The sequence below is a fragment of the Danio rerio genome, chromosome 4 (assembly GCF_052040795.2).
Source record: "Danio rerio strain M-AB ecotype USA chromosome 4, GRCz13ab, whole genome shotgun sequence".
NCBI classification, from domain to species: domain Eukaryota; kingdom Metazoa; phylum Chordata; class Actinopteri; order Cypriniformes; family Danionidae; genus Danio; species Danio rerio.
In genome coordinates this window covers 22,857,262-22,876,804 of record NC_141024.2, presented here as the reverse complement: position 1 = coordinate 22,876,804, position 19,543 = coordinate 22,857,262, and the positions used below count along the sequence as shown (strand labels likewise).

Sequence of the window (19,543 nt, the reverse complement as noted above, 5' to 3'; positions counted from 1 at the left end):
CATCTGGTTGACATAGTGTGTTCTTAGATATGATGGTGCTGCTATTGTACAATTGATTGTACAGTAAACCTGTTTTCTTTTAAGTTGATCATGTGTTTGAAATAAATGCCTAATAGCATTTTGAGATCTTATAATGGTGCCGAATGCTTTCTTCCTAGTTTTATGAGGTAGGTACTGATTTTCTTCTCAACCACTAAAAAGTATATTATGTATAGTATGGATGTGTGTAGTACAAATATAATCCATACTACTTTAATTTTGTTGTTGTAATGTGACATATCAGCTTCAGTATTAGATAAACTTTGCCACACTTGCCAGTAGCGGAACCTGTGCTGGAAACTTTTCCAAATTATTTTGGTCCATATTGCATATCTGGTGGCTGTGGAGAACATATGAGTACACTGAACTAACTCATTGGGTTTACTGTGGACATGAAGGATTCAACATGGTCAAACACAATACTTGGGTGGGCTGTGGTGTTTAAACAATGCTTATGTTGTACTAAGGGGTTTGTTGTATATTCGTGAATATACACCAATAACGGCAACCAGAACTGGTGACACATGGCAGGATGGATCAGCTTATGCGAAATTTTAAATTTGTTGCATTAGACTTTTCAGACCACACTTTTTTCACCCAGTTTTCTGCTGTCTTTTTAATTATCCTTTGTGTGCAGTAGCCTCAGTTTGCAGGTTTTTTTTTTGGGTTTTTTTTTTTTAGCTTACTAGAATGGCTCTTTTGCTGCTGAGGTTCATCTGTTCCCATGTTTGTCCCGTTGCAGACCTCAGTTGTTATAAGTTATTTGAGTTTTTGTGGAGTGTCTATCAGCAGAACCTGTCAGGACGATCTCTTCTGCCTTCTGGCATCAACAGAAATGCCACAACTATATATTTTTTTCTATCTCGGACCATTCATTATAAACACTTAAAGTGATTTCGGGAAATCCCATTGATCAGTTCAGAAATTCTCCAGATTAGGCACATCCACTCACTTAAATTTTCTTATCTCCCCACAATGATGCTCTGTTTGACTGTTATCATATCTAATCTAAATGTAGAGTCTTATTAAATATAGAGGCTTATTAAATATTCATTGACGAGCAGTTGAACAGTGCCATCCAATAAAGTGACCAATGCGTATATTTAATAATTGCAATGACTCATTAAATGTAATTACTTCAATTACATGTTCATTTATTATTTTGAGACTTTGGGCGATATATGCAATTAAACTTGTACTGTTTTATTTGTTACCGGATGGAAGCGCACAGGTGGGACTCTGCTGCGCGTAACCGCGTGCGCGACGCCTCAAGTATTCAGCATAGGCTGCGCGCATTCGAGCGCAGGTCAAATCTGAGCTCTGAGCTATTGTTTATCTGACGCTGACATTGACACTTAACGGACACAAAAAGACGGAAATAAAGCAATAACAAAGTGAGTATTCCTAATTGTCGTCTGTTCATATTGTTATTGCCGATGCATGCAGAAAGAAACGAAACTTCTTTGGTCAGGAAGTAACTGATAGGTTAAAGTTGCCATACTTTTTTCTCCGTTAAGGAAAGACAAAGTTATAAGTTTGTATTTACAATACATACAACGTTAATGTATCTGCATTTTAATGTTCTCAAAAGCTGTTAAAATCATGGTGTAATTATTATTACTTTTTAGCAATGAACGTGCAAAAGTTTCCATCTAAGTCTACAATAAATGAGGAACTTGGAGCACAAGTTTTAACTCGCTTTATGTAAAGAGATATTCATCTACGGAAATGTTATTTGCTTTAATTTTTTTCTTGGACGTTAAAATTAAACCATCAAGCTGCGGTGTTTACGTTGTCATAATTTGTATTACTATTTTACTACTAATTTCCTGTTTACAATATTGCAATATCGTCACTTAAACATTGTTTATAGATAATATTTATCATTTAATGGATTTATACATTACTTTAAGTAATGCATAACAATACCCAGTAGTATGGACACAAGGAAATGTAATATGACCTATGAAATCTTGACTTCTCTTGTTTTATAGATGTGGAAATCTGTAGTGGGGCATGATGTTACTGTGGAGACTGAATCACAAGGGGACGACTGGGAAACAGATCCAAATTTTGAGGTAAGAAGAGAGGAGGAATAAAAAAAGTTCTGATGTAAATATGTAGTCTCATTTCCAAGCACAACATTTATTTATTATTATTATTATGTAAATGTGTCCGTTTAGAATGATGTCTCAGAACAAGAACAGAGATGGGGTGCCAAAACCATAGAAGGTTCAGGCCGAAAAGAACACATCAGGTAACTCTTACAAATGCTACATTTTACACAAAAAGTAAAATGCTACAATATATTGATAAATCAGGCTGATTTCATGCCACTACATAGCACTGAACAGAAAGCACTGCTTAAAGTACTGCTACACTATATAGAGGAAATAGGAAGTAGAACTGCAGCCTACTTGAGTTGCATTTCCAAATATGGAGTGACAAGATCAAGCTGACATCATATCAGAAGCGGAATAAGATATTGCACTGTCACACTGCATTTTAAAAACAATTACAATAACTGTATGTGTAATTTGCAGTTATAATTTGAAGTTCAAAATATAAATGAGCACCAGGAATTAATTGCAAAGAAATGAGTGCATTGCAAAACTGCCACCTTGACATTCCATGGTAAGTTGCAGCATGTATTAACGTGTCTGTGTTTGTGTGTGTAGCATTGCAGATCTCAGGCAGAATGTGTCTCGGGAACATGAGGTGGTTAAGAAGAAGGAGTTGGACCAGGGTCCTAAAGCTTCTTACGGCTATGGAGGGAAATTTGGAGTTGAGAAAGACAGAATGGACAAGGTTAGATTAAAAAAAAAACAAGTTCAAATTCTAAAGTGTGCCAAATGATTCTTTGTTACCTTTTTATTTCATTAAATCCAATTATTTCAAGAAGAAATTCATTTGAGGGCCAAAAATCTTGCTGATTCGCTTTACTGACCAACTTGGTTTAAAAGTCACATCTGTGTGAGCAAGGTGAATTACATAACAGTTTTTGTTCGGAAGCCAAGAAGGTACCCATGAGGTATTCTGATGAAATTAAATTAAACTCATGTAGCATCAATAAAACAACATTCACAGTTTTTGCTTGTATTTGAAGGCAATGTACTCTCCTGCACGAGATCTGCAGAATTTGAACTTCCACAATCTAGCTGTTGAAATCTATTATCTATTTCGGCCACATTAACAGCTCACCATCTTACAAAGTTAGTAAAAGGGTTTGTCAGTTAAATGGGGAAATAACCAGCAGGCACAAATCAACAGCAATAACTGATATCTAAAAGAGTTCTCTAATTTTGTTCAATGTTTTTTTCCCAAATATTTTAGTTTTTTTTGTTCTACTGTGCTTCAGAATATATGCAACTCATTAAATATCCTTATTACAACGCTCTCTGAAATACTTGAATCTGATTGGTCAATCAACATCCTAATGTCATTGACAGATAGTAACCAATAACACAGGCTCATGCGGGTACTTCCTATTATCTTGGCTATTAGTTAATACATTCATATAAATATTATAGGCTGCTGTTCTTGTTTGGTCCCATCTTGCGACTTAATGTGCTATATGAATGGCAAGTGTTTTTCAGCTACCAATAAACATCTGGTGAAAGGTTGATTTGACTATTTTCAATTTCATAAGGTTTCTTTTACAGCATTGATAATAGACTTAAGTAAATTTAGTTGTTCAGGTGTAAAATGAGATGAAATGCTGTTTAACCTCCATCTGAAAATACTGTGGTAAAATAAATTTCCATAGCATGGTTCATGACAGTTCACCGGAGCTGGATTACTCAAAATTAAAAGTCCCTTTGCATACACCCCATAATAATGCAAGTAAGTTATTGTAGTAGACTGTACCCAGCCATTTGTTGACAGTTGTCTTCTTTATGCACATTTTACGTATAATTAAAGAGAAATAAATGATTACAGCTCAAATCAATGTTTTGTGTCAAATTGTTTACTTTTGTGGCAAATAGCTATGTGATAAGCAGAACAATGTACATATAGCAGGTTGTTTTTAAAGAATAAATGCCTTCAGTCCTATAAAAAAGCTCTGTGCTGTACATTGGGCTGCTGTTAAGCCTGTCAGGCCTTATGTAAAAACAATCGGTTAGATGTACATCATTCCTTAAGCAAAAACTGCTCTTTTGCACCTGTTAGGAGAACTTCAAATTAGGACCAAGAAAGGGACCTCATTTTTACCTCCGTTTCTTGTGAGTGATTCTCATTTGACGGTTTATTGATTTTTCCCAGGGTGCTTTAGGACACAGCTATGTGGCAGAGGTGGAACAGCACTCATCCCAGACAGATGCAGCAAAGGGTTTTGGTGGGAAATTTGGTGTACAGAAGGACAGAGTGGACAAGGTTAGAACCTCTTTCCCTTTCAACTAATTTCAGTTAATTAGTTTATAAATAATTAGTCAAAAAATGAGTGATTAATTTTGAAAGAATCTGCAATAAAAAAGCTTTAATTTCTTTGCCTTTCATTACTGATTGACTCCAGTCTGCCATGAGCTATGAATACAAGGCTCAGGTACAGCAGCATGCATCTCAGAAAGGTAAGTCTACATTCATACATCCCAAGTTTTGTCCTCTATTTTTCCTCTTCTGTCTATAATAGTCGTTGCATTACTCTTCCTAAGATTACGCTCAGGGTTTTGGGGGAAAGTATGGTGTGCAGAAAGAGCGAGTTGACAAGGCTGCGATGGGATACGACTACAAAGGCGAGACTGAGAAACACCAGTCGCAGAAAGGTCTCTTTGGTTTCTGATCTTGTATTTTGACCTTCCTTTGGTGGAGGAATAGTTTTTATAAAACATAATTTGGTTTTCTGAACATCTCGCAGACTACGCAAAAGGCTTTGGGGGGAAATATGGAGTGGAAAAAGAAAAGGTTGACAAGGCTGCAATGGGTTATGACTACAAGGGAGAAACGGAGAAACATCAGTCACAGAAAGGTAAGTTCTACCCGTGCTGCCTGTTTACATGCTTTTTATCTAATTGGATAGCTATCAGATCATGAAAGGACCAGATGTAATGCCTTTTAAAGTGCATTTGAGACATGATTGCTCAAACCACTTCCAAACGAGGTTTGGGACGCATTCCAGACAACAAAAAGTCTAAATGCATCTGCATGTAAATTTTACTCCTCCTATAGACGATATTACATTGTCAGATAGAACAACGCAAATGCAAGACAATGACAATGACCCAGATGAGATTATGGAATCTTTGTTTCATTTTATTTTATTGTTTCGTTTCATAAGCAATTATATTTGAATGTTGAATTAATATAAAATGGCATCGTCCATATGTACTTGAATGGAAAAAAAAACACAGTTTGTTTACAAAAGCATAGTTTTTGTTTTGAGGACTGTATGTTAATATGTAATTTATGAAAATCCACAGTTTTGAATGATGTCTTGAGCATCTGTACAACAACAACAACAACAAAATAGTATTTTAGATGTTTCATTTATTATTTTTGGATTTTTACAGGAACCTGAGTGAAGTACAAAACATTCTTTAACCAGAATAATATCTGCTTTGTAATATTTAAAGCTATTGTGAAATCAATTGTTTGTCAAATATTATACGTAGCTTATGTTTAAATCTAATAGTCTAATAAATTGATTTACACTAGAGTTTTATAATTTACAAATTGAATGCTTTTTATAAGAGTTTATCTTTGATCAATGTAACAGTTAATTAGGTATATATATATATATATATATATATATATATATATATATATATATATATACAGTGTATATATATATATATATATATATATATATATATATATATATATATATATATATATATATATATATATATATATATATATATACATACAGTATATATATATATATATATATATATATATATATATATATATATATATATATATTATATCTGTTTAGCTGAGACACAATTATGTGACAAATGTCAATGGATCCGTTTTCAAAAATCAGAGAAAACACAGTGAGCAGTGAGCAGGTGTTAACAGAACCACATTGACAAACATTCCAGTTTTAATCCAAATGTGAAATTTTTTTGCTTAAAGGATAGTTTATGAAGCATAATTCTGTTTTCTGAACATCTCACAGACTACGCGAAAGGCTTCGGGGGGAAATATGGTGTGGAAAAAGAGAAGGTTGACAAGGCTGCTTTGGGTTATGATTACAAAGGTGAAACTGAGAAACATCAGTCACAGAAAGGTAAGTTCTACTTCTGCTGTTATAAGGCCTGTTTACATGCTTTTTTTTGTAATTGGATAGCTATAGTCATAAATAGACCAGATGCTAATGTCCTTTAAAATGCATTTGAGACTTGATTGTTCAACCACAAGATAAAATACTCCGATAAAATAATTCTAAATGTCTTACAGACTATGCAAAAGGCTTTGGGGGGAAATATGGTGTGGAAAAAGAAAAGGTTGACAAGGCTGCATTGGGTTACGACTACAAGGGAGAAACAGAGAAACATCAGTCACAGAAAGGTATTGAAAATATTGCCTGCAATCATGTGACTAATGGGAAACTCTTTTGAAACCCAGTTTATTCTGGTATATGTTTTATAATGATTGTATTAAAGCAAATGCATTAATATGTTCTTATTTTTCGGTAGACTATGCAAAAGGTTTTGGAGGACGTTATGGAGTCCAGGAGGATCGTATGGATAAGGTAAACTTCACAGAATTGTGTAGCCATTATTATGGAAGCCTACCTACCAACCTACCTACCTACTTACCTACCAACCAATCAATCAATTAATCATTTATTTATTTTTTCATCTATTCATTCATTCTTTCATTTAAATTTAGTCATTAAGCAGATGCTTTTGTCCAAAATTATTCATCAATTAGTTTATTCATCACATTCATTCATATACTCCATTCATTCTTTCATTCACTCACTCTAATTATTGATTAGTTTATTCAGTAAAAGTTGAACCCCACTTCATATTAAGTGGCATACTAGGTACTTAGATCAAAAAACATGTAAAATGTTTTCATATTTGCATTGCACAACATATGGTGCTATTGAGGTGGTATACGGGTAAGGATAGGGACAGGTATGAATGGGTTTAAGGGTGGATTAAGGTGTAAGAAATGAGTCAAAAGTGTAACTCTATATGTAATTAGTCGGACCAAAAGTTCTTAAAAGATTGAAAAATAAGAAATGGTTGAATTTTAAGATATTAAGTAGCAATTATGAATTATAAATTATATTTGAATTTTCAATATAGTCACGTATTGAAATAGAAAAATGTGAAACAAAAAAATGTTTTTACAAGAAAAGCTCTCACTGTAAAGTCAATATATTCTAGTCACAGTTATGGTGAATAGGTTATTATTATGAAAAATAAAGAATTTTAAGAAATGAAATCACACCATGAAAATTCACATTGCGAGAAATAATTCTATACAAATAACAGTATAGAAATAGTTGCACTTATGGCAAATATAGTAAAATCTGTGCAATATATACATTAATTTGCAACTGTGAGAAATTTTTAATCAGACTGAAATAAAAAGGCAAATGGTTCAAAATTGACAGGTGCATGATTTTTTTTGCCTGCAGTGTCTCACCTTAAACTATAAATTATTCAGCAAATGTTTGACATCTTCCCAGTGAATGTACTTTTAGTCTTTTCCCACAGAATGCATCTTCATTCAATAAGATGGAGTCACCATCATCATCTTATGAAAAGCCTCAAGCATTCGAGGGCTGTGAGTGTTTCTACAAATTTTTACATTATGAATTCAGTTTGATCTTCTTTTTTTTTTGTTTCAGTTTTTTGTGTAGTAATGGAATTGCATTCATGCATTTTAACTGGACAATGGTCTACTGTTTTTATATTATATACAGCTAACCCTTGATTATGTGTTATTGGTGTATAATAGCAAGTGTAGGAGCTGGAAACCTTAAAGCTCGCTTTGAGAACATGGCGAAGGCCTCAGATGAGGACAACAAGAAGAAAGCAGAGGAGGAGAGAACCAGAAGACTCGCTAGAGAGAAAAGAGAACGAGAAGAGGCACGACGCAAACAGGAGGTTCATTTGTCTTGATGCATATATTTATATATAGATTTGCACACTGCACTTTAATAGAAAGCCAGCGTAAGAATAAATAACCCACCTACACTCACCAGACAATCACACACACACACACACACACACACACACACACAGACAAACACTGACTATTGCTTGTTTTCTCTTCTAAGGAGCAAAGCCAGCATGTGGAGGAAGAGAAACAGAGTCCTCCCCCTGTGCCAGTATCCCAGAAACCCCAACAAGAGTTCAGGAAACTGCCGGAAATTCCCAGAGAAGAGATTGAACCTGACGTTGAGGCAAGACACTTTTTGTTTATTTGAAGTAACACTTGTGCATCAGTTAAAAAAAAAAAAATCACACATAGATTCACAGAGGACGAAAATGTCTGTTACAATTGTAGGGATAATTACAGTTTAAACCCAAAAATGAGCTGTCTGTCAGATGAAGAAGAGCTGGAGTCAGAGATTTAATTAAAAAGAAAGTTTACTGAACATAGTTTGCAGTTTCATCCGCAGAAGCCAGCTTCAACACCCGCAATGAGTTTGTAGGCCACTCTCCTTACAATTACAAATCCACAACAATTATACTCTCACATAACATCATTAACTGTGTCGTACATATAGGTGTTTTAAGCTGATTGGTTAGACTAGGAAAATTTTCATGAGCATGTATACAATATCTCGATATCTCAAGCATACAAACGTCAGACAGCCACTTCAGAGTTGGCCCCAGACCTGTGAAATGAATCAAAAAGGAATAGAACACACACACACAAAAAACAATCTGTTTCCTATCCAAGGCTAAGTGTACTCTCAGCTATCTTTATCAAAATTGGGTAAAAACCGGATGTTAATCTACATCAAAACTGGCATCTTACGTACAAAGGAATTAACTTTAAAAAGATTTAACGCTTAGAAAGGCAAATATCGCTTTAGACATAATTAACACATTGAAAATAACCATAGTTGTTTCTGATTCTTTAAGAATCCAGGTCCACTCAAGAGGTCTCTATGACCTGTGACCTGATTTGGGAGCTCCTGAAAATAGAGTTTGACAGACAAAGATAGGGACAAAGACACCCCAAGTGAACATTCCTAAATATATTTTGAAATTAATTAATTTTTAATTTTATTTATTGGTCAAAATCATTTCGAAGATTAAATACTGATTCAAATACTCATATGAATAAAGTAATGAGGAAAAAGAATAAACGTTGATCCTTTCTGGGATGAGTTTGAAGACAGAAATCTGACCCCATCACAATACCAAATTATAGTATTTTATTCATATTTTTTTATTATTATTTTTTTCACCAGCATCAGTCCTGAATAATGCAAATAATTTAAAGGGTTAATAACAATGTTGGATGATTTTAACAATTTATTTATTCATTATATTTGTTATTATTTTGTGTGGTGTCCTAAACATACACACTAATAACACACTAAATTCTATTCAAATAGCCCTTTGAAAAAACAAGACACATCATAGTTTGAAGACTGATAATAAAACATTGTACTCTTTATAAGCACATATACCAAGAATCTGATCAGTTTGCTTGTGTTTCAGGAGGAGAATCAGCCTGAAAATGAGGAACCACCATCTCTGCCACCACGACCATCTGATTTGCTGGAAGACGAAACCTATGCTGAATGTGAACCTCCTCCTGTTCCTCAGGAGGAAGATTATGAGGATGTTGGCTCATACTCCGCCCAAGGTTTGTGACATGCTCATTGACATTTGCTACATGTGCTGGAAAGGAAAATAATGGCTCTTATTATAACTGATGGGAAAAAAAGTTTGCCTAAAATATGACACCTGATTTTTTGGATTTGTCAACAGCTGGGGAAAATGATTATGAAGATTTAGGTGGGGGAGGAACAACAGCCAGGGCCATTTATGACTACCAAGGAGGTACGTACAAGTGTAAAACTGCATAACAACTGAAGCCTTGTTCACACCGGGTATTAAGATCATTATTAGTTTACGTCTGGCATGTAAATCCATCTCTTTTTTCCACTTTTTATTGAGAGAGGTCAATGGTTGGGTTTGTGAATGAGCTTCAGATCTTTTTGTCTTACATCGCAGAATACGCCCATGCAATTTTCATACTGATCAATACCATTTAACCTATCTTAAATTCCTTAGTCAACTAATTTAGATTTCTGCTGAAAGATTGCATCTCTTATTGATTCTTTACATTTAATACTGTATCTCTCTCTAGAAGTTAAACTAAAAATACTGAGTATACGTTAGAGCAGTGAAACTGATAAAATATACACCCTCACAAAAGTGAAAATATAGAATTTATTTCCTTTTTTTTTCGATGGGTTCCTAATACAGTATTAATTCAGTTTTGACATGTATGTACGTTATTATATATATTTCAAATTGTTTGTAGAAAATCTTAAAATAAATCAGGCATTTTCATCACTTGGAAAGCCAGATCATGCAACACTTTTCGATTAGTGAAATCATCTCCCTGTATGTTGCTCTCCATAAAATACAGTACATTTTACACTTTGTCAAACCTGTGTTTCACAAAATAAATGAATGTGAGCTTTTCTCTGAGTTACAAAGACTGTATTTTTACACAATTTAATTTTTAGTTAAATATTAGATGTTTTTTTGTGATAACTGTAAATTTTACACCAACCTAACTGTAGAAACCATTTTTTTCTCACATCACTTTAGAGATTTTGAGATTTTATGAAGGTAGAACAGTTATCATTGTGGTGTCACAAACAAAACAAATTGTGTGCTTTGACAGTCACAAAACTTTTTTTGGCTGCTAAATCAATTATCAAATTAAAGGTTTCCCAAAAATCCATCTGATCAGCATGCTTCAACAACAGGTGACTTAATTATTAAGAATGAGATCAGTAGGCAAATAGTATGTAGTCTTTTGCTGCTGTTTTAACACTTTCAACCCCATGAGTATTTACTTCATGAAAGCAATCAAATGTAATGTTTTTAACAACCTTTGGAAGCTTAAGTTTTTAGACTGTTCACACCTGCATACAACATTGTCCACTTGTGATCAGATCAATGAAACTGTATATTAATACTAGTTTTATACAAGACCTTCAGATGGCTTTCCAGCCATGCATTTTGGGAAATTTCATAAAATGGAGGCTTATTTTTTTTAGTCTTTCTGAAACCAAAGTTCGCTATCGAAAGGATTTGAGTTGTTTGTTTCATAAACATCAGTTTTCCACTTCTGTACGCAAGATAATAAGACAGCAGTGTAATTTTTGTGTAGGCAGTAGAGCTACAGCAGCTTCTCTGGTTGCAATAATTTTATTTATTAATATTTTGTTGCAGTTTGCCACAGTGACGTTTTTGTTCTCATGAGCAAATAGAATGCAAATGATTTACTCAAGTTTGTAAGGAAACTGTGGTTTTCCTGAGGTATAGTTTGCCCAAAAATGAATATTTACTCATAATTTACTCTCCCTCAAGTGGTTGCAAACATTTATGAGTTTCTTTATAATGTTGAGCACAAAAGAAGATATTTTGAAGAAAGCCAAACCTGTAAGCACTGACTTTTAAAGTAGGAGAAACAAATACCATGGAAGTCAGTGGTTACAGGTTTCAGCATTCTTCAAAATATCTTCTTTTGTGTTCTACAGTCAGTCTAACAGGTTTGAAACAAGTAAAGATTAAATGATGACAGAATTTTTAGGTGTGAAATCTCCATTTAAACAACTCTGCAGAATTATGCTCTTGTATGTGCGTGTTTTTAATGCATATTTATTATACTTTTTTGCAGAGGACAGTGACGAGATCTCCTTTATGCCAGATGACATCATCACTAACATTGAGATGGTGGACGAGGGTTGGTGGAAAGGAATGTGTAATGGCCGCACAGGCCTGTTTCCTGCAAGCTTTGTGGAGCTTTTGTAGTTGCTAAATATCAGTGGTCGAAAAGAATGTTTATTAGCCACTTACAGATAATTTATTGCATTTATCTGACAAACAAGTGCAATATACTGAATTGTACAGAGAGAGAGAATTCATTTTTGGTTATTTTAATGAACCTGCATCTTTCAAGTTTTTCCATAAGGCACTTGGTTAGCAACCAAAATATTCACTTCAACACGTCCCTAACCAAGCAAGCCGAAATATTGTATACATATATACTTGTCCAAAACAATCCAAAAATCCCCAATAATGAATATAAATGATTATAAAGTTTGAAAGAACAGCTGAACATTTGGATTAGAAATCTTTTTGTAACATTAAGATTTCTTGACATAGTTTTGATTTATATTTGGTCAATTGAATGCATCTTTGCTAAATAAAAGTATTAATTTATGTAACATAACAGAACAGAAATGACTGACTTCAGCCTCTTGAACAGTAGTGTGTGTAGTAATGTAACATTAAAAAATTACTCCTAACTGTTTTAAATAATTTCAAGTTGTACGGTATAAAACTTTTTTTAAAAGTGTAAAAATTCCCATATGATATTTTAAATAATAGTTTATCATAAATAATAGATTGAGAATCATTGCTAAATTACAAAATGTCATATTACCACTATTATAAAAGTGTATATGAGGACTAAAAGTATTTACAAATGTTTGCCATGATGCCATGCAGAAATACACTGTTTTATACTCCAGGATTTCTATGGCTTATGCTTCATTAACTCAATGTTATGCATTTGTGTTGATCACAAAATAAAAAAACAAAACATGTTATGAGGTATAATGGATTTATTCAGATAAACAAAAGTGTGCACACTCATAATTACTAAGCCAGCAAAGGAAATACATAATCCATCACATCTTCAAATTAAAGCGGACCCACTGAGTGTGACATGGATCAAAAAAGATAGAAAAAGACGATTTATTTTATTGGAAGAGTCTTGATGTTTTCTCCGCTCTATATTTTCTTAGTGAACTGAAGAGCAATTTTCAACAAGAATTCACAACCAGTATCTTGTCAATAACAGATCTGTCATTACATTTCAGAATTGCTGATAATGTAAAGACATTTCCTGCTCGAGTCTCCGTAAACTGTTCACAGACATGTGAAATGAACGATCTGTACATGAAGCAGAATAACAGGCTCCTGTACCGCAGTAACAGGAATAATGTCCATACATAAGCAGGTCAGTCCTCCTACCAGGCAAGTCTCTTCTTGGGTTTAGGTTTACCATTTTTACCCACACGTTTAGCTTTCAGCTTCTTCGCCTGCCTTTGGTTCATCCAGACCGGGTATCGTCCGTGTTCATCCAACATTGTCTTTTTATTGCGTTTAGTGTCCAAATCCATCTTTCCACCATCCGCTGCAAGCAAGAAACAACAGATTATTAAACGACTGCATTTTAATGTGAGAGAATCAAGTGTTTCAACTAAATCTCACCCTCTTCTTCCTGCATGTCCACATCTGCTGGCTTCTGCTTGACTTTCTCAGGCGGGACGACTGTGGCGATTTCGGCTACGTCTTTCATGGAGATCTCTCCTTTCTCTCCCTGACCCAGTGCTGATTTGAGCCGTGCCAGCTCCTTAGGGGCAACTTTCTTTCTCTTTTCTGCCCTCATTTTCCTCCTCCACTTGCTGCGTAAACTCTTTGCCATCCTGACGGAAACTGAGGTCAGAAAAAAAAGACAAAAGCAAGGTAATGATTACATAAGTACCAGTAATAAGTGATTATATAGTTTTTGCATTTTCAGTAGTTTTATTTATTTAAACAACTCTCAATGAGTCTTTATCATTTGGATCCATGTTTACAGACCCTCAGACCAAGAAATACAACCATGAAAAAAAGAGACCACTTTAAAAAATATCAATTTAACTAGATTTGAGAATTTTATCCCAGTAAAAAAAAATAAACAACTGATTACATTTCCGCCACAAGGTATAGCATATCCTAAATGTTTTCATGTAGCAAGTAGCAAAAAAAAAAAAAGGTTATTAAACGTACGAGTTAAGAATTTAAGAATTATCTGAAATTAGAAGGAATTTTATTAGACCTTTATGAAATATCTTAATATTTTATTTAAACTCATACCTGCTAAATTCAGTAAAACTGAGAATTATCAAATTGTCTCTTTACTCTACAAAAAGAAAAAAAAAAGAATGGAAATCCAAGTGAACAAACTGCAGGATATCTGGTAAGTGACAAATATAAAGTTTTAATTAATTTGTTTTATTAATTTTGTGAGCTTTGAAAGGAGAGTTCATCCAAAAATACAATTTCTGTCATTTCCTACCCCTTGCTTGTTTAAAACCTATTTGTGTTTCATTTTTCTTTTGAACACTTAAGATATTTCAAAGAATGCTGGCAACCATTGACTTCTGTATTTGTTTTCCTACTATTATGGAAATCAATGAGTGCAAGCATCCAGCATTCTTCAAGATATATTCTTTTGTGTTCAACAGAAGATGAAACAACTTTTATAAACAGGTTTATAAATATGCCTGACAAGATTTATAAATAACTATTACACTGAATAACACTGGGTGTCTTCCAATTGTCCTTGTTTTGTTTTACTCGGGACACATTCTAAAGTAACGTTACGTAAAAAAAAGTTTCATATCATAACGTTACATAAAGTATCACACTTCTGTTGTTTTGATGCTGGACAACCATAATCGCTGTTCAATATATTTAAAGGAATATGGTTTTCACTTTCATTCTAGTCTGAAAGTTTTCTTGGTGTTTTCCACATTTTAAGTGTCTCCCTCCCTCATAATTAGACACCTGTTTCAACTGATTACCAGCTCGTGATTAGACACTACAAGACCTCAAAACTCGGCGAGCTACAGAGACTGAACGTGTTGAACACTTCATAAGCACGAAACACAGATACAGAGCTCAAACAACCCGGTAAAAATCATTCATAACATAACAAATGTCACCTTATAATTAACGAATCACCCACAGAATACAGAGGACAATATTCATACGTAAAAGCACTCTGTTTAAAATGAAAACGAAGGTATTTGTTAGCCATTAACGTTAGCGTTCTCATACTTGCAAAAATAGCTTCGTATTTAAGGAGACATCAAGTAAAACAACGCTATAATGAAAACTTCAATATTTATGCTGTGATAACGGCTCTTTAAAACTATATATATATTCATAATGTGACACTTACGTTTATATTCCCAAAAGCTCTGGATACACGTGTATCTTGTGTACAACTGCCGCTAAGCAAAATATCTTTACGACAGTTCCTGTTTTGCGACGAATTATCATGTGTTTGACTGCTCGTGTGTTCACGCGTTTAGTCCAACAGAGGGCGATAGAACTGCGGCTCACAGTAAACATTTCCAAACGCGAGGTGAGTTAAAGTACAAAAATAACCCAACAATACATTATTAATTAACACCTTCTCTCAAATGAAGATGTATACCAATTTCAAGTCGTACTTTCACTGTCACAGACACTTGAGGCGAATAGGAGAAACATATTAATCAATTCTCACCCCCACATTTGATTAATTGATTGTTTTATTAACATTCTTAGTACAGTTTTCTAAAAACTAAGCAAAAATAGACATTTAAGAATACACTTTAGGCATTATTTCATTAATAACACAATTTTTTATACATTTCTAGCATACAAATGTGAACATTGAATGAGGTCTGGTTTAAAATACTTGTTCTTTTGTTTTTCATACTAAGGTTTTGAGAACATCTGAAAATGTTGCTGCAAGGAGGAGGAAAAGGGAAATTCTGTATATTCAGGCAAGTTATTGTTGAACACACTACAGAAAGTAGATATGAGTAAACCTAAGTTTGGTGTATTTGGTGCATTTAAGAGCTGCTGAAGTGGTGATTTATAGTTCAGTAAAAAAACAAACAAACATATTGTAACAGACACACAAGCCTTGTTTGTTTTGGCCAAGCTGACCTGACAACATAGCTATACTAACAGATCTGTTTGCGTGACTCACAGCAGATGGAGAGCAGACGGACTGCTTGGAATTTGTTTGCAAAATATCATCCTTTTTTTGTTGACAAGCACAGTTTTCTTCACACTGTTGATCAGTGTCAGATGATGAATTTAATATTCACAGGTAGATATTTTAACACAAGTACAATAGTAGCCCTATAGTGTGTTTTTAATGCACTTCACTTAAGTCTGGGCGATATGGCAAAATGCAATCTCGATAATAATTCTCTATATTAAATGGTTATGATAAATATTTCGATTTAAGTTTTTATTGCTTCCAGATTTAAAAGAGTACCTCAACAATGACTGAAGCCACAAAAATTATAGGGTTCATCAAATGGCATAACATATTTTCGGCCGATAAGTTTTCAGAGGCCGAATATTTGATACATCTCAAATATTAACACACGGTTCTTGTTGAATATTTCTGCTGTGTGATTGGCTCTGTGATCAATATAAAGTAAAAATGTCCCGAGCTTATTATTGTTATTGACATACATTTTTATCACAATTTGATATAATATTGTTTATTAGCCCAGCCCTAATTTTACTTGTTTTGATTTTGCAGCCAATGGTTTTGGACTGTTTGTGTGTCAAAATATTAAAGGATTTAATCCTGATACATTCCTTTTCTTTTACTTAGTGCATGCATTCAGACCATAAACCCCTCAATACACTAAATTCATGTAATGATATTATGTTGAATAAATTCGGTTAAGTTAGCAGATGGACCTATGCAACATTGAACCCCATGTAATTTAGCTTCAAATCTTAAGTAAAACTTCATATTTTCCTTATAAAGAGATCATCAAATTTCATATCTTCATCAAATTAATTTGCATAATTTAAATGCACTGGAATTTTAGATGTTATTGAGTTTTTGTAATGACATCAAGGGTCATATAGTAATAATTAATGGCCGTGTAAACAACATGTGGTATTAAAAAGCGTCTTTATGTGGGCATGTTTTGTGAATATTGTGAATTGATTCTTAGATCTTCGGAAATGACACACTCACATACAAAGTTAATTAAGATTCTTCATTGTCATAATGTATTTTATACTGATTTATACTCCTATCCCTTAACCTAGGGGTGTCCAAACTTGGTCCTGGAGGGCCGGTGTCCTGGAGAGTTTAGCTCCAACCCTAATCAAACACACCTTAAGCAGCTAATCAAGCTATAGATATTCTAGAATATACTAGATATACTAGAATCTTCCTGGACCGAGTTTGGACACCCCCGCCTTAACCCAAACTGTAGCAAAATTTAGAATGCCAAGAGATTCCAATACATAACTTTTTTAAGAGCTTTGAATTACAGGGAGAGCACATGAATAGTGCACAATTCAGTCATACCCATGTCATTTATTTTTTCATTTTCTTTTTGGCTTATTCCCTTTATTAATTAGGGGTCCCCACAGCAGAATGAACCACCAACTTATCTAGTATGTGTTTTACGCAGTGGATGCCCTTCCAGCCACAACCCAGCACTGGGAAACCCCCATACACACACTCATACACTGCGGCCAATGTAGCTTATTCAATTCACCTATAGCACATGTCTTTGGACTGTGAGGGAAACCGGAGCACCTGGAGGAAACCAAAGCCAACACAGGGAGAACATGCAAACTCCACATAGAAATGCCAACTGACCTAGCCGAGGCTCGAATCATCGATCTTCTTGCTGTGAGGTGACAACGCTCTCCACTGTGCCACCAGGTCACCTCACACCCATGTCATTACACAACAATAAAATTAAACATAACAGAATGTTGAATCAGATGGATTTGAGATCAAACAAAAAAGGTTTGTGTCTCTTGTCTGTACTAAACATTGCAGTTTTGTGTACATTATAGCTTATAGTGTAACTCCTGTGTTGAATGGAATAGAGCTTAACACAAATACACAGATTATTGTCCTGTGTGAAATTCTGGCTATTATTGATCTCTGATTCTGACAAGTTTAAAAGTCTTCCCAGTACTGGGTTGTGGTTGGAAGGGCATCTGCTGCGTAAAACATATGCTGGAACAGTTGTTGGTTCATTCCGCTGTGGCGAACCCTGATAAATAAGGGACTAAAGTGAAGTAAAATAAACGAATTAATGAAATTTAAAAGTTCTGATGTTTCCTTTGTGCTGACATCATGAGCAAATGTACATTTGCATAACTCCTTCCAGCTCTCCGTATAACCCAGTCTGATAATATCCCTCTACGGCCCCACAAGCCTTTGTATGTAGATTGTGGTAACAACTCATAGATAAAACCAAACAAATGGTGCATAACCCTCACCAGTCAGCCATGGGACCAGCAAACACTATAGTATTATAAAGGAGAGCTGAAAAGCCCATCTGCTGGACAGCTCCAGTGACTTTGCTCTTGGCGCTCAGCTGAGGTCTCTTTCAGAAGGGGAGTTCTGGAGATCGCTGTGTGTTTTGACTCTCCCAATTAGGGCTCTTGCTGTGAGAGTGACGCGGCTGTGTGTGGAATAATTAAGTCCCAGGACATCATGTTCTGAAATGATCAGCATGCAAGCGGCACACACAAACACATGCTCGCGCTAGCTGTTTGTGTTGGATTTTTAAAAGTAGGATAGGTGGTATCGTATTTATCAGCAGCCATAAAAATAGGGGTTGTTGGAATTCACTCTTAAACATAAAGGTTTCTGATAGGCATGTATGGGTTATTGAAGAGACTTCTCAGGATGGGCATGTTAAAAACACATCAAAAATTAAATCGATATGATGTCAAAACCTTGATGTCCATTTGACATCCACAAATTGATGTCCTTTAAACCATGGGTTCCTAAACTTTTAAGCCAGCGACCCCCTAAAATAACAATGCCAGTGACTTACGACCCCCAATATCCTCTGAAGTAAATATATAAACCTTGCACACAATGGTACACAAATACCAATTCTATTCATCCTTTAATTTTGAATGCCACTCGTAGACCATCTTCCATGTTCAGTTGTGGCCTGTATTTATTTTTAATGTACATGAGTGCCATAAAGGTGTCAGAAAGCTTAACCTGGGGCCATAAAATCAATGTGCTGTCTCTTTAATATAACATAATAACCTCAGGGGTCGCAAAATTTTAATAATGGCTTTTTATTTGCATGTTGTTTTTTTTAAAAATAACCATTAACAACTTTTTTTTCATCTGTAGGTTATGGATAAAATATTAAAACATGATAATAGTTTAATAAAAATAATTTGGATCACCAACACCCCTGACCCCCACTTTGGGAACCACTGCTTTAGACCATCAAAGTAATGACACAAAATTTTGCCAGTAATTGTAACATTAAGGTTTACACCCATTTCAGAGATACACAATCCAGTGTAAATTTGTTCGTTGTATTTGATTTCTTAAATTGTAAAACTTTGTGTCATTATTTTGGAGGTTTACAAGACATCAATGTGTGTCATCAAGGTTTTGACACCAAAAAAATTTGCATGGGTTTTTAAATGTTGTTTTAACTTCAAGGTGCCCGCTGGGTTTAACATCGATAGATCTTTTACAT

General features: G+C 34.5%; 3 protein-coding genes across 6 annotated transcripts in view; 2 read left to right on the top strand and 1 right to left on the bottom strand.

Annotated features, from left to right (window-relative positions):
* Positions 1 to 1,317: 1,317 nt before the first annotated feature.
* Positions 1,318 to 12,814, top strand: hcls1 (hematopoietic cell-specific Lyn substrate 1). Of its 2 annotated transcripts, none has more exons than XM_087247120.1 (17): positions 1,318 to 1,433; positions 2,034 to 2,117; positions 2,223 to 2,296; positions 2,718 to 2,847; positions 4,303 to 4,413; positions 4,553 to 4,607; positions 4,692 to 4,802; positions 4,895 to 5,005; positions 6,158 to 6,268; positions 6,439 to 6,549; positions 6,678 to 6,733; positions 7,713 to 7,782; positions 7,957 to 8,105; positions 8,279 to 8,404; positions 9,678 to 9,825; positions 9,951 to 10,022; positions 11,881 to 12,814. In XM_087247120.1, the coding sequence occupies exons 2-17, from the start codon at positions 2,034 to 2,036 to the stop codon at positions 12,012 to 12,014; spliced, it is 1,653 nt and encodes a 550-aa protein (XP_087103246.1). In that variant the 5' UTR covers positions 1,318 to 1,433; the 3' UTR covers positions 12,015 to 12,814. The 2 variants fall into 2 exon arrangements, with proteins under 2 accessions (XP_087103246.1, NP_001038471.2); NM_001045006.2 differs by having other exon boundaries at positions 1,380 to 1,433; positions 8,279 to 8,398; positions 11,881 to 12,808.
* On the bottom strand, positions 12,812 to 15,290 carry llph (LLP homolog, long-term synaptic facilitation factor). Its single transcript, NM_001103140.2, has 3 exons — positions 15,220 to 15,290; positions 13,482 to 13,706; positions 12,812 to 13,404 (listed from the first exon to the last, which is right to left on the bottom strand). The coding sequence occupies exons 2-3, from the start codon at positions 13,693 to 13,695 to the stop codon at positions 13,238 to 13,240; spliced, it is 381 nt and encodes a 126-aa protein (NP_001096610.1). The 5' UTR covers positions 13,696 to 13,706; positions 15,220 to 15,290; the 3' UTR covers positions 12,812 to 13,237.
* Positions 15,291 to 15,350: 60 nt separating this feature from the next.
* The window catches only part of ppfia2 (PTPRF interacting protein alpha 2), a 340,251-nt gene continuing 336,058 nt past the window's right edge, over positions 15,351 to 19,543 (top strand). For all 3 annotated transcript variants that reach the window (XR_015482131.1, XR_015482134.1, XR_015482133.1), the window contains exons 1-2: positions 15,351 to 15,405; positions 15,749 to 15,811. The gene's annotated coding sequence lies outside the window, so the exon portion shown is untranslated. The remainder of the gene's footprint in view (positions 15,406 to 15,748; positions 15,812 to 19,543) is intronic.